The sequence below is a fragment of the Sapajus apella genome, unplaced genomic scaffold (genome assembly GCF_009761245.1).
Source record: "Sapajus apella isolate SASKATOON/1434 unplaced genomic scaffold, GSC_monkey_1.0 scaffold157, whole genome shotgun sequence".
NCBI classification, from domain to species: Eukaryota; Metazoa; Chordata; class Mammalia; order Primates; family Cebidae; genus Sapajus; species Sapajus apella.
The window spans coordinates 1,072,309-1,085,831 of record NW_022437097.1 but is presented as its reverse complement, the minus strand read 5'-3'; the positions used below and the strand labels follow the sequence as shown (position 1 = coordinate 1,085,831).

General features: G+C 45.2%; 1 protein-coding gene across 3 annotated transcripts in view; it reads left to right on the top strand.

Annotated features, from left to right (window-relative positions):
* Positions 1-1,621: 1,621 nt before the first annotated feature.
* DAPK1 (death associated protein kinase 1) overlaps positions 1,622-13,523 on the top strand; it is a 206,094-nt gene continuing 194,192 nt past the window's right edge. Inside the window, exons 1-2 of one of the 3 annotated variants that reach the window (XM_032266311.1) lie at positions 1,622-1,723; positions 2,932-3,101. In XM_032266311.1, coding sequence (XP_032122202.1) covers positions 3,040-3,101 — 62 coding nt within the window. In that variant the 5' untranslated portion in view covers positions 1,622-1,723; positions 2,932-3,039. Of the gene's footprint in view, positions 2,068-2,388; positions 2,593-2,931; positions 3,102-13,523 lie in introns of those variants that run through there. The other 2 variants (XM_032266310.1, XM_032266313.1) reach the window with 2 other exon arrangements.

The following is a 13,523-nucleotide window of genomic DNA, read 5'->3' as shown; positions in this document are numbered from 1 at the left end:
AACAACGGTGTGGATCGGAAATCTCTTCATCTATCAGTTTTCATCATTCTAGGCAGTAAAATAGATTTCCCCGTAGGAGCTTTTCTCTGTTTGGGGTTCTCCAGTAGTAGGATGTGGGGAATCATCCCTTCTTTGCCCCCACCCAAACATTTGTGGGGAGCATGGGGTGGGAAGTAGATAAAGTGAATAGAGGCCTCCAGTGGATATAGGGTCTTTGTGTAGACCAACACAGTCCTCGGAAATCTAATGCAAACCACGTAGGTGCTGTTATATTTTCTAGTAGCTACTTTTTAAAAAGTAAACTGTTGATGCCATGCATGGTGGCTCACGCCTGTAATCCCAGCAATTTAGGAGGCTGAGGTGAGTGGATCACCTGAGGTCAGGAGTTCAAGACCAGCCTGACCAACATGGAGAAACCCCTGCCTCTATTAAAAATACAAAATTAGCCGGGCATGGTGGTGCATGCCTGTAATCTCAGCTACTTGGGGAGGCTGAGGTAGAAGAATTGCTTGAACCCAGGAGACAGGGGTTGCAGTGAGCCGAGATCACGCCATTGCACTCTAGCCTGGGCAACGAGATCGAACCTCCGTCTCTAAATAAATAAATAGTAAACAGGTGAGGCCGGTCTTGGTGACTCACCCTGTAATCCCAGCACTTTGGGAGGCCAAGGCGGGCGGATCATGAGGTCAAGAGATTGAGACCATCCTAGCTAACATGGTGAAACTCCGTGTCTACTAAAAATACAAATATTAGCTGGGTGTGGTGATGCACACTTGTTGTCCCAGCTACCCGGGAGGCTGAGGCAGGAGAATTGCTTGAACCCGGAAGGTGAAGGTTGCAGTGAGCCGAGAACGTGCCACTGTACTCCAGCCTGGCGACAGTGCGAGACTCTGTCTCAAAAGAAAGTAAACACATGAAATTAATTTTAATAATATATTTTATTTAAACCAATATATCTAAAATATTATCACTGAACGTGTAACGAATGTAAAAATATTCATGAGATATTTTTCATTCACATATCCATTCTAAGTCTTGGACTCTAATGTGTATTTTACACTTACAGTACAATTAATTTGGAACTAGCTGTATTTCAGCTCGTCAATAGCCAATAGCATATTGGATAGCACAAATAAGCTCTTTGTCTCTGTTGCTTTTTTGGGTCTCGGAGACCTCAACCTTTTCCTCTCTCATTGCAAACCTTTTTGCCTTCAAACCTCGGTTCCAACACCAATCCGGCAGGGGAATCCAGTCTAAGGAGGTCCGCTCCCTTCCTGCCATTCTCTATTCCATTAACCTGTCTGTGGTAAACATGGGACTGATCCTCCAAAATTACCTTATTAGTTAGTTTACATATTTATTATCAATCTGTTCCACCAGAATGTAGGTTTCCGGAGGGCAGGGATTTTAAAAACCTGTTTGGTTCTCTGTGATTTTCCCTTGCCAAGCACCGTGCCCGGCACAAGCCGGGATCCCAGTACACATCTGTGGGACGAAAGAATCATGTTTCCCTAGAACCCAGCCGGAGGACAGCTTAGCGATGTGTCACAGGTGGGGCGCCCGCGTTACGGGCGCTGGCTCCCTTGCCGGCGTGGGTGTGGGGCGAGTGGGCGTGTGCGGGGTGTGCGCTGTAGAGCGAGCCAGCGAGCCGGGAGCGCAGAGCTGGGAGGAGCAGCAGCGCCGCGCAGAACCCGCAGCGCCGGCCGGGCCGGGCAGCTCGGAGGTGGGTGGGCCGCGCCGCCAGCCCGCTTGCAGGGTCCCCATTGGCCGCCTGCCGGCCGCCCTCCGCCCTAAAGGCGGCGAGGAGCCTAGAGGCTGCTCTGGAGCGGGAGCTGGAGAGCCGGGCCGAGCCGACGCCGTGGACATTGTTCCCTCCGCTGAAGGGACTCGGCGACCCTCGCGGCGGCTGGCTCTGGAGCCGGCGCCTGGGCGGCTGCGTGGGATCTGCGCCCCCCACTCCCTCCCTAGCTGTGTTCCCGCCGCCGCCCCGCTTGTCTGTGGCGCTGGCGCCTATGGTCGGCCTCAGACAGTGCTCCGGCGGGACCCGGGGAGCTCTCAGGCGCCCGGGTGAGTGGCCAGGCGCGGTTCCCCGGTTCCCCCGACCCCCGGCGCCAGCTTTTGCTGTCGCGGCCAGGGCGCGGTGGGGTTTGCCCGGGCAGCGCCTCGACCAACGGGGAAGGCCAAGGCGGAGGGAAACTTGGCTTCGGGGAGAAATGCGATTGCAGCCAGGAGGCACCCCCAGCCCCGCGAGCCGGGTGGGAACAGGTGGCGCCGGCCGGAACAGGCGCTTTGTGTCGGGGCGCGGGGATCTGGAGCGGACGGCCGCGCCTCGGTGGGCCGCTCCCTTCCCTCCCTTGCTCCCCCGGGCGGCAGCACGCCGGGTCGGCCGGGTAACGGAGAGGGAGTCGCTAGGAATGTGGCTCTGGGGACTGCCTTGCCCGGGGAAGGCAGAGGGTGGCCACGGCGGCAGGAGAGGCGCGGGAGCCGAGAGGTGGCGCGGGGGTGCCACCAATGCCGCAGGCTGACAGGGATGCTTCCAGCAAGGCGCGTTGGTCTGGGCGAGGGCTTCATTCTTCCGCGGCGTCCCTGGAGGTGGGAAAGCTGGGTGGGCGTGTGTGAGAAAGGGGAGGCAGGGAGGCCAGTCACTTCCGGAGCCGGTTCTGATCCGAACACACCGCCCAGCGTTTGGGGTTGCGGACCTCAGGGTGCCGTGGTGCTCGGCCCCACGCGCGCGCGGGGCTGAGAGGTTGAGGGCGTCCCTGGCCGCCCAGCTTTAACAAAGGGTGCTCCCCTCCACCCCGCGAGGAGGGGCAACTCCTGAGACCTGGTCTCCAGCTTGTGGGTCTTAGCGCTGGGGAGGTCTACTTTCTTTTGGGGTTGCCATTTTACTATTATTATTGCCAATTTTTTTTGTTTGTTTGTTTTCAAAAGGACTGGAAACTGATGCATGAGGGGGCCACGGAGGCACAGGAGCGGTGGTGATGGTCTGCGAAGCGGAGCTGAAGTGCGCTGGGCTTTGGTGAGGTGTGACAGTTTATCATGACCGTGTTCAGGCAGGAAAACGTGGATGATTACTACGACACCGGCGAGGAACTTGGCAGGTAAAGGGGGTGCCAGAAGCGCACGCTCCTGGGTTGTGGAAATGCATAACGATGGGGCCACTGGGTGGTAAACAAATGCAGTTTGAATCAGGCGTCTCCCTCGCCCTTTCTGAAGATGTGCAAATCATAGAGAAAAGAGTTACTAACCCAGAGATAAACCGTCCGATCCAAAGGCCTGGGGGTGGAGGAGAGGCAGCCGTTCAGGGCTAGATTATGATGCACAGTGTATTGATCAAGTCCCCTGGACAGAACAGATTTAATTGTCTGCATTAACATCTTGTCAGCCCTTGGCCTTCCGTGACAACAGGACGAACACTAAGATTATAATTGCAACTGGAGTTAGCTTTTATTTGTGATTTAAACGGAGAGTACAAACTAATTAATAGGCTTTAAAAAATCTTAGTACTTTTCCCTCTATCTGAATTTTCAGTGTAATGTGAGCAAGTATTGGTAGGTGGTAAATGGAAACTTGCCAGATGTTGATGTTGGGCTTGGATTTTGAAACTTCTTCCAACCAGGAATTTAATTACCCGGTTGGTGTTGGTGGCTTTGGTTTCATTTACAATGTTAAATTTTTAACAAATCAATGAGAGTCTAATATGGCTATCTGAATTCAGAGCATACCTCCTTTGCTGTGGCAGCTGTGATTCTCAGTGTAAAATCTTTCAGTTTCTAGGTAAACAAAGAAGGGTTTCTTCCGGGGCATCTAAGGGGCTGATTGCTGTTTCCTTTGACTGTGTATTAGGCAGAGTGTTTTGGGCTCGGTCAACTTTAGTAGAAAACCTGGTTTTCATACCTACATTTAAAACTGAATTTACGGAATTTGACTGTGGTGTATTTGCATTGTGAGTGGAGCAGGCAAAGGATCTTTAAAGAAACCAAATATGTATTTACTTACATGTGCACTGAAATAACTTATTTTCCCATATACATCTGATGTCCTGATACAAAGCTTCCTTTTTCTCCATGAAAAGGAAATTCAAAAACACCCACATTCTAGATTACCTAATGAGAATTATGAAAACTAAGCTTAACTGAAAAATTTTTAAATTCAAACGATAGTGTAGAATTTTTATAAACGTTAGTGTAACAGAATATTTCTCTAAATGTTTAGTATTGACTGAAAACATCAGTGGGGCCTGTACTTAGGAGGAGCTCTCTGTTTATTGATGATCTGGTGAGTAAATAAGGAAAGCTCTTGAAAAATCACATTTCATGGATATGTTTAAGATTGGTTTAACTGGAATTAAGTAACTTTCTTGTGGTTTTCAGCAAGATGAGTGGGATATGGAGTTTTTCTTTGGGACTGGGGAAAAAAAAGCAAAAAAAATTTTTTAAATTTGATCTGCATAGTGTGGTCTGATTATTTAAATGTTGTTAGAAAGAGAGATGACTAAAATTAGTTGAGATTTTTTGTATTATGGATCACGTATATTGACCTTTTCATTATGATTTTTTGGTACAGTGATGTGTTATGAGAAAGAAATAGAAAAGAGGCCTCCCTGTGGTTGGTGAAGGGAGTTTGTGCTCTTCATTTCAGGGGCGTGATGATGAGGGAGGTGGTTTGCTTATTTGTCACCTGCACTTTGATTGACTCCGTGTACATTTCTGTGTATAACTTTCTTCCCAGTGTGGAAGGCAAATCGACAAATTGTTTATTAAATAATTTATGTGACCTAGGAATTTTAAAGAAATGCTCTGAAAAACTGGAAGTCTTCAGAATGAAATGCACATACCCAGCTGTCCTGTGTAATTGCTATTGTTTTTGCCAAAAACTGAGTGAACGGTTGTTTTTTGGAAAATTTTTCAAGTCCTGTGATTTTATGTCTGCCTTGGATGTAGCCACTTCCTGAAAACAAGTCCTGATGTAAGATGGACATGTAGGAAGATGCTGCTTATGTGACATCATGTGTCACTGAGGGAGGATTGGGAGTGAAGGCAGGAGTTTGGTGGCACAAAAATGGAAATGGGCAGATATGTGGCACAAACGCAAGATCATTCTAAGTACTGACTTACTAGCAGACCAGTATCTAAGATTTAAGATTTTACTTGGCCAGACAGGGTGGCTCATGCCTGTAATCCCAGCACTTTGGGAGGCCGAGGCGGGCAGATCACAAGGTCAGGAGTTTAAGACCAGCCTGGCCAACATAGTGAAACCTCGTATCTATTAAAAATACAAAAAAAAAAAAATTAGCTGGTCATGGTGGCAGGTGCCTGTAGTCCCAGCTACTTGGGAGGCTGAGGCACGAGAATGGCTTGAACCATTCTCGGAGGCAGAGGTTGCAGTGAGCTGAAGTCATGCCACTGCACTCCAGCCTGGGTGACACAGCAGGACTCTGTCTGAAAATAAATAAATAAACAAATAAATACTTCACTTACATATCTTTAGCAGTCATCTAAATAATAACGATTCACTTACCTTATAAATGTAATGAGACAAAGTCCATAGCTAGGAGGAAAGATGGGTTTTTTAAAAAGTAGAATACAGTATTATTATGAATATTATTTTACTATTGGGAAAACTGAAAATGTGTGTATTTGTGCGTACTGCCTAAAACTTCTGCAAAAGCTCTCTGTCAACTGTCAAGAACTTTATAAAGTATTACAACTATTGCAGCAGTGATGGAGCAGGTGGACCACTGGACAGACCCTGGCCCCAAACCTGGCTCTGCAACCTGCTAGCTTTCTTGAACAGGCCATTTACCCACTCTGACCCTCAGGATTTTCCTCTATAAAATGAGAGGTCTAGTGCTTATTTCATGGCTGTTGTAAAAATTAAGTAATCTAACTTGTAAAGGTAGTTTATCAGCAGTGGATAAACAACTATAGACATTATCTGTAGACTGGCTGAGACATGTGGGTGCCCCAGGCAAGCTAATAACTTGGCCTGCAACTCAATATTCTTAAGTATCTGTTTACCAACTTTGGGAGGGGAGGCCTTATGGCAAAAGGGTTATAGGGAGATGGGTTGCTGACAGCATTCAGCCTTCACTGTGATTCTGAATAATGCTGCCCTGGCCTTGAGCTGGCACAGCCTCCAAGCAGAAGCTAGTCCCTGCAGCAGACGGACTTGTCATCTTTAAAAGAGCATTTGGTGGCCTTCAATTTTGGCTCCTGGAGGCCCTTTAGGGTCTCACCCTCTATGCCAGGAGGTGGAACAAAGAACTGCCTCCATCATGTTTAACAGCCTCTGAGAGGAGTTCTTATAAATGCAGTTTTCTCCACCTGCTATTACACCGGGTTGTTTTAATGCCCCAGGATGCCCTAGCATCTCTTATCAGCTGGCACCTTGGGCAGCTGCAGTCTGGCTTGCTCCATTGTTGGGCTCTAGTTACATCCTTGGCCGTCGTTCAGCCTAACCTGTGAGCCTCCTGGGTACCTCTCTGTGTACACTGCTTTCCTGAGGGACTGGCTTTCTTTCTCCTAGTGCACCAGCTGACCTTATATGATCTTAAGACCTAAGTCCCACTTCTTTAATGCATCCTTCCACAATGAGTTTTCCCTTTTTAAAGTCAAGTGACTTTTCTGAGACTTTTTTTGTCCGTGACCATAGACTGCCCAGTGACATGTTCCATCCTGTTTTATATTTATTAGTCTTGTATTAGTCTTTGCAACCAGCTCGTGAGTTTCTTTGGGGTGTGGTTTGGAGTTGTTGCAGCCCTTTCTCGCCACGGTGTGCAGTGTGCCCTAGACTTCCAGCAAATTGGTATCTGTGGTCAATATGGGATTAATGCATGCCTAAATGAGCTAATGCAGTTTGGCAGGTGCAATTTTGAAACCAGAATGGGGACGTAAGCTGCAAACGATGATGCAGATGTTGATGCTGTTAGAGAGGCAGTGTGCAGTGTGGAAGAACCTCAGGAAGCTCATTTGGAAAGTGGGGAGTTACCTACCCTGGTAGGGTAGGGTGTTGTGAGAATTACAGACGTGGCTTTAAACATCTGACATGCAGTCACTGTCTAATAATCTGTGTATCTTTCTAGTCTATAGATAGATATATTATGCATTTACTGAATGCCTACTGTCATGCATCTAATATATATGTATGTATATATATACACACACACACACACATATATATATGTATATTTTAGAGACAGGGTCTTACTCTGTTGCCCAAGCTAGAGTGCAGCGGCACAATCATAGCTCACTGTAACCTTGAATCTTGGGCTCAGCAATTCTCCCACCTCGGCGTTCCAAAGCTCTGAGATTATATGGCAGACACACTGTGCCTGGCCCCTAATATATTATTTTTAATAACCTGTTTTCTCCATCACAGCATTTACCACATTGCTTAGTAACTGCTTATTTGATGATCTGCTTTCTCCATGGGGCCATTACCTTGGACTTGCTCCTCACTTTTTATTTCTAGTGCTCAGGTTGATGCATGGCACTTAGGAGGTGCTCAGTAAATGCATGCTGATAGACTGAGTGGATCAATATACATAAAGCAACTTGAAAGAATATGTATGTTTTAGGCCCTCAATAAATGATGGCTTGTGGTGAAAATGAACACTTAGGATATAATGGCTGCAGCTCATCAAAATAAAAACTGCTTTTGTTTTTGCATTCTTTGTGCCTGCGCATTAATAAGCAGAGCAGCCAAAATTTTCAAGCACAAGATCAGTTTTAAACAAAACAAACGAAGTGGAGCATTAAATATTTTACATTGGTTTGGATGGTCATTGGAAGCTAATAACTCAAGTTTAAAACATTCCCCTTTTGGCATAAAATCCATAGGCATTTTAATTGAAGTAAGAAATTGTCATAAGCCTGGGCAGTCCAAGTACATCTCTTGGCTGGTTTGCTGTGGATTACAGGAGTTAGTCCTAAGAACCATAGCAATCCTGTGTGGCTCATAGAAGGGGAGAGACTTTCTGGCTTGTTTTTTCTTCGGAAATGGGAACCACAGGCCACCGATGGGCTTCTACATCCTTATAGGACTGTGCTGAATGTGACATTTTTCCTCTTAACGTTTTTGACTCAGAATGCTCTCAGATGTTTCCTCTGATAGGAATGGGTCCAAAGTTGTAAGAGAGATAAAGTTCTCAGATACATAGGTTAGAAGCAACGGTTAGTGATTTTTAAAGTGTGTACATTTTAGGAAGGTCTAATAGTGATCTTCCAGGATGTGGAGGGAAGGCATGATGGTGTTAGTAAGTGGTAATTTGATTGAATGCTTGCTTGCTGGCACTGGGAGTGTGTTGCTGCATTCCGGCAGGCATCATCTAGGTTCAAGGGGGCCAGGAGCAGAGTGTATGGAGGTGCTTATTGGTTGGAAAGCCAGGGAACATGGAAGCTCACTTCCTGGTCCCCCATGCTCTTTTACCCTCATTGTCTCACCTGGCCAGTGAGGAGCCTGAAGGCCCCATAACATTGGTACACGCCCCTGCAAAGCTGTGAAAATCTCATAGGAAACCTACAAAGATGGATGCCCAGATAAATTCCAGTGCAGTCATCCCTCAGCATCCATGGGGGATTAGTTCCAGGACCTCCGGGGACACCAAAATCCACAAATGCTGAAGTCCCTTATATAAAATGGCATAGTATTTGTATATAACCTATGTAATCTTCCGATATGTCTTAAACCATCTCTCGATTACTTATAATACTTAGTACATTGTAAATGCTACGTAAAAAGTAGCATTGTAATGTTTACGGAATAATCATCAGGAAAAAAAAAGTCTGTATATGTTCAGTACAGATGCAGTTTTTTTCCTGAATATTTTTGGTACAAGGTTGATTGAATCCATGGACGTAGAACCCACAGATACAGAGGACTGACTGTAGTTGTATACAGATGTTATATCAGGAGAGGCAACATTGTTTCTTCCATGCTGTTCCAATCCAGACCACTTCCTTCCAGGTGATTGGGGGTGAGGGACTGAGCTGCTGGATATCTGATATCCCCAAGTGACATGGTCAAAGTCATACTGCCTGGCTCAGCAGGGAAATGTGTTAGGAACTTTCGTCCTTCATTCTAGCCAGCTATCGTGCGTACCTAACAGTTTGTATAAATGAAGTAAATATTATTTTAGTAGAAATTCATTTTGAATTATGAAGCAAAGGAAGCCACCTACTGACAAGAGGGGAGTGGTTTCCATTGGGAAAGAGCAACTCAGAGAGCTCAGGGACGTTGTTTGTGTGTGTTTGTTTTTTGGGTTTTTTTTGAGATAAAGTCTTGCTCTGTCGCCCAGGCTAGAGTGCAGCGAGGCGATCTCGGCTCACTGCAACCTGCACCCTCCTAGTTCAAGCAGTTCTCTGTCTCAGGCTCCCAAGTAGCTGGGATCATAAGCATGTACCACCAAGCCCAGCTAAATTTTTTATTTTTAATGGAGATGGGAGTTCACTGGTCTTGAACTCCTGACTTCAAGTGATCCACCGGCCTTGGCCTCTCAAAGTGCTGCCATTACAGGTATGAGCCACTGTGCCCGGCTGGGCCTTTGACCTGGAGGAAGCCCGAGTGACCAGCATTGCCTCCCTTCACGTTTTATCCACCTGTGTTTAGACAGGTCGAGTGGCTTTCTCCATAGAGCTCGTTGGTTAATAGGTGGCCGGACATGGACCCAGAATTCTGGGTCAGGTCTAATTTCATTATCTATGCTACTTATGATTTGGCAATTTTCGTTTTTCGAAAGCTAGATGAAGTCGATATTTAAGAGAGGTGAAGTAGGCAGCCGTTTGATGCCAATTTATTTCAGCATCTTCGTGGAGAGAACGGCTAGGGATAAATAGTAGCTGCTTCATGGAAGGTTTTCGTTCGAAGCCCAGCCAAAGGCAACAGGGTCTGCCCTTTGAGCTCAGAACTTTCACAGCCTTTAACCACACATTGGGACCTTCTTTTCCTTTTCCAAATGGCTTGCACCTTGCAGTTTGGAATGCTGTTAACGTGTGGCGTAGTTTTACTCAAGAACCAAGTTAATGGTTTACCTTTTTAGAAAACTTCAAAAACACTTTCATTGTTATTTAACTTTTGAGTAATGTAATGTCTGAGAGTCTTGTCTCTGACCTGTGTGCCTACCTGCCAGTGACCAACAGCTTCTCATTTCGTTATGCAGCTACTAGTCTGGCTTGCTTAGACTTGGTGAGGGATTGTCTGGGACTTCATGTGGAAGATCATATTTAATTGTTTTGCTCTGGTTTGTTAGGGTAAATTATCCAAATGGAATGCACCCTTTCTTCACCTTGAAAGAGGTTGTATGGCAGTGCCAATTATTTATAATAAATCCGAGGTATGACTTTGGGTATATTCAATTATAAATGAAATTTTTAAATGTGCAGTTAGAAGAGGTCGGAAGAAAAAAGAGGTTGACATTCAGATTTTTCACATCATCTAACTAAAATGGATTTAAACTTTCTCTAACTAGTAAATCTTTCTTAGATACGTGTAGTTGTATCCCAGCTGCAGAGTTAACTGTGCTAGGTGGGTTTTTACAAATGAAATGTCTAAAACCTTAAACAGTTGTGTTTTATCTTCTATCCCAGTCAAAAACAAAACAATCATGTGATGGTAACTTACCTCTGGAGATACCTGACAAGTGTGATCCATAGTGACGTGCATTTGTCACTTTGGTCTTCTTTAGGTGACCTTGAAATCTGGTGTGGCTTACGGAGCACACTGTGGTCATTTGAGTGTAACATTGCTTATCTCTGAGAAGTGATCACGTGGCTTTTTCCTTATGTCCCACCTTTCCATGTTTCAGTTGTGCACTTGAAAAATTTTATTCAGTAACCTAACGTATAATTAGAGATGCCAGGGTGGCGGGGAGAGGAGGGAAGGAGGTGTGGGAGAATGTTGTTGATTTTTTTTTTCCTTTATAAACACATACAACTTTGGATGAAGAACATAATGTTTGAGCAAATGAAAGCTTGTAAACTGCTGATCTCTGGAGTGTGAAAAGTTTATACTGATGGCGCTTATATTCATAAGACTGATGGGTTTTGGCTTGGAAATTTGGCTCGAGGTACGGACTTCTTTTGGGACACATTTTATTTTCTGTCAAAACTGCCTGATTACTCTTATTTAGGAAATATGTTATGAATGGAGCTGGCTGGTACATTTTTAAGTACAGTTGATATTGTAAATTTTCACCTACGAGAACTAATTTTCATTGTTGAATAGTTATGTCTTAGTTCATTGGTTTTTACTTTTGAAACTGTATATACTTTTCCTTTTTTTTTTTTGGATATGGAGTCTCCTTCTGTCACCCAGGCTGGAGTGAAGTGGCATGCTCTTGGCTCACTGCAACCTCCGCCTCCTGAGTTCAAGTGATTCTCCTACTTCAGCCTCCTGAGTAGCTGGAACTACAGGCACCTGCCACCACACCTGGTTAATTTTTGTGTTTTTAGTAGAGATGGGATTTTGCCATGTTGGCCAGGATGGTCTGGAACTCCTGATCTCAGGTGATCCGCCCTCCTCAGCCTCCAAAAGTGCTAGGATTGCAGGCGCGAGCCATTTTACCTTATTGTCAGGATTTTTGAGACCTTATTACAACCCCTGACATCTGACCCTCACTATAGAATTTTCCAGGTGAAAGAGACATGTAAAGAAAGTCATCAATGCCATTCTTTTTTTCCCCATTCATGAAAATGATTAGATTTTCCTCGGAGCTGCCTGTCTATGTGTCTCCCTAGCACCTCATATGTCTGTCCAGGACTGGGCTACCTCTGAGGGAGGATAGGTACACCTAAAGTGATGCAAGAAAAAAAGTGGCAGAAGGATACAGTGGGACAGGCGGGGAGAAGAGGTCAGGATGTAGTGTCAGTTCAGTTCTGATGTTTCCACCCTCCTTTGAGAAGTTTTTCTAAATGATTTTGCCTCTTCTGTGTAAAGCTCAATTCTTTGGACCGTCTGTGGTTTATGGGTAAGCAGCAGAAATGTGTGTCCCCGGGAAAGTGATGAAAGGCTGCAACCTTTGGAGTGTAATATTTAATAGACTAGGAGTTACAAGCTGTTTGGCTTTATAAAAACAAAGCTACAGGCGCTGCAGGTATACGTATCCTGCAGAGAACAGACTTTTAACAGGAACTGCTGACCTTGGAGATGCTCAGTGGTACGTAATACACAGAAGAGCTGTCCTTAGGAATTTGGTAATGCCAAAAGTGCTAAAAAGTTATTTATTACCTTAAAAATAATATTTCATTGGCCTATAATTCAGTATAATTGAAAGCAGAGCTTGCCAGCGTTTTCTTCTGTGCGCTTGGGATGGGAGTATAGAAAGTTGTCTTCCTAGATGTTGGCTTTGCCACTCAAAGTCTCTATAATCAGTGTGTGAACTGCTGGGAGCAATGCCAGAATCTCTCACAGATTTCATTCTCAGGAGCTCCTCTGGCGTCAGAGGATCACGGTTTCTTTTCCTTCTCCACCGCAGCACATGGAGGAGGCCCTTTCCTCACTTGCTCCGCTCCTTTGCCATGCATGGAGGCAGTGGCACCAGCGAGCCCACAGCCAGTCCGCTTTTGCCCTTTTTCTAACCAAGTCACAAGATGGTCTAAACATAAGATAGTCACTGTTCTTCCATTTAGAATCGATAAGGGTGTGTTCTGGACTCCATCATATGTTCCATTATGTACAGCCGCAGGCATCCGATTCAATTGTTTGGGAGAGGAAATGAATTAGCACAAGTGGAATATTTACTGGATGGAGTTTTGTCAGTCCATGCTTTCCTCCCCACCCAGTCGTTGGCTGGAAGAGATAAGAACGCTCGACACACACGGGAGTGGACAGAGTATTGTCAGCCTCAGGGCCATGGAGTCTCTTGGTTTTGTTCATTGTGATTTGCACATTGAATGAGTAGATCTTGTTTCAAGAATATTACTCATTAATATGAACCATCCTTTTGTAGGTCTTGTGTTTAGAAGCAACATTCTCTTTGGTGTAGATAATTTTTATCTTCATTGAGAGAAGTTAGAGTAACCTGGAGAATGAGAAGGAAATACATGTACAAAATGGCCTGACTGGTTTATCCCGACAGACTCTCCAGAACATGTCCTAGGCTACTCTACCAGGAAGGCTGTTGCTCCAATTTCCTGTTTTCCTTAACAATTTGGAGTAGATAACTGGCCACTTGGCATTCTTTGACAGGGGACTTATGGGTGAGATTCTTGGCTCCTATGGACTGTGAGTTTTCTAAGGGTAGAGAACATGGCCTTTTGTCTCTGGTGTTGGTTGGGATTAAGCTGAGGGCACAGTAAGCCTTGTTTATTTAGTTGCTTATAAAGGTGCATATGCAGAAATTAGAATAGCGTTTCAGGGCTTTGCGCCCAAATCCCTATCTTCACAAAACAAATTAGCTGTTACTTTGGGAAAGCCACTTGACTTCTGGGAGATTCAGTCTTCCTCGTCTGTAAAATGGGGATAGTCATCATGGCTACTTCACAAGGTGGTGGTGAGGATGTCTGCTATGTGTCAAGTGCTAGGCA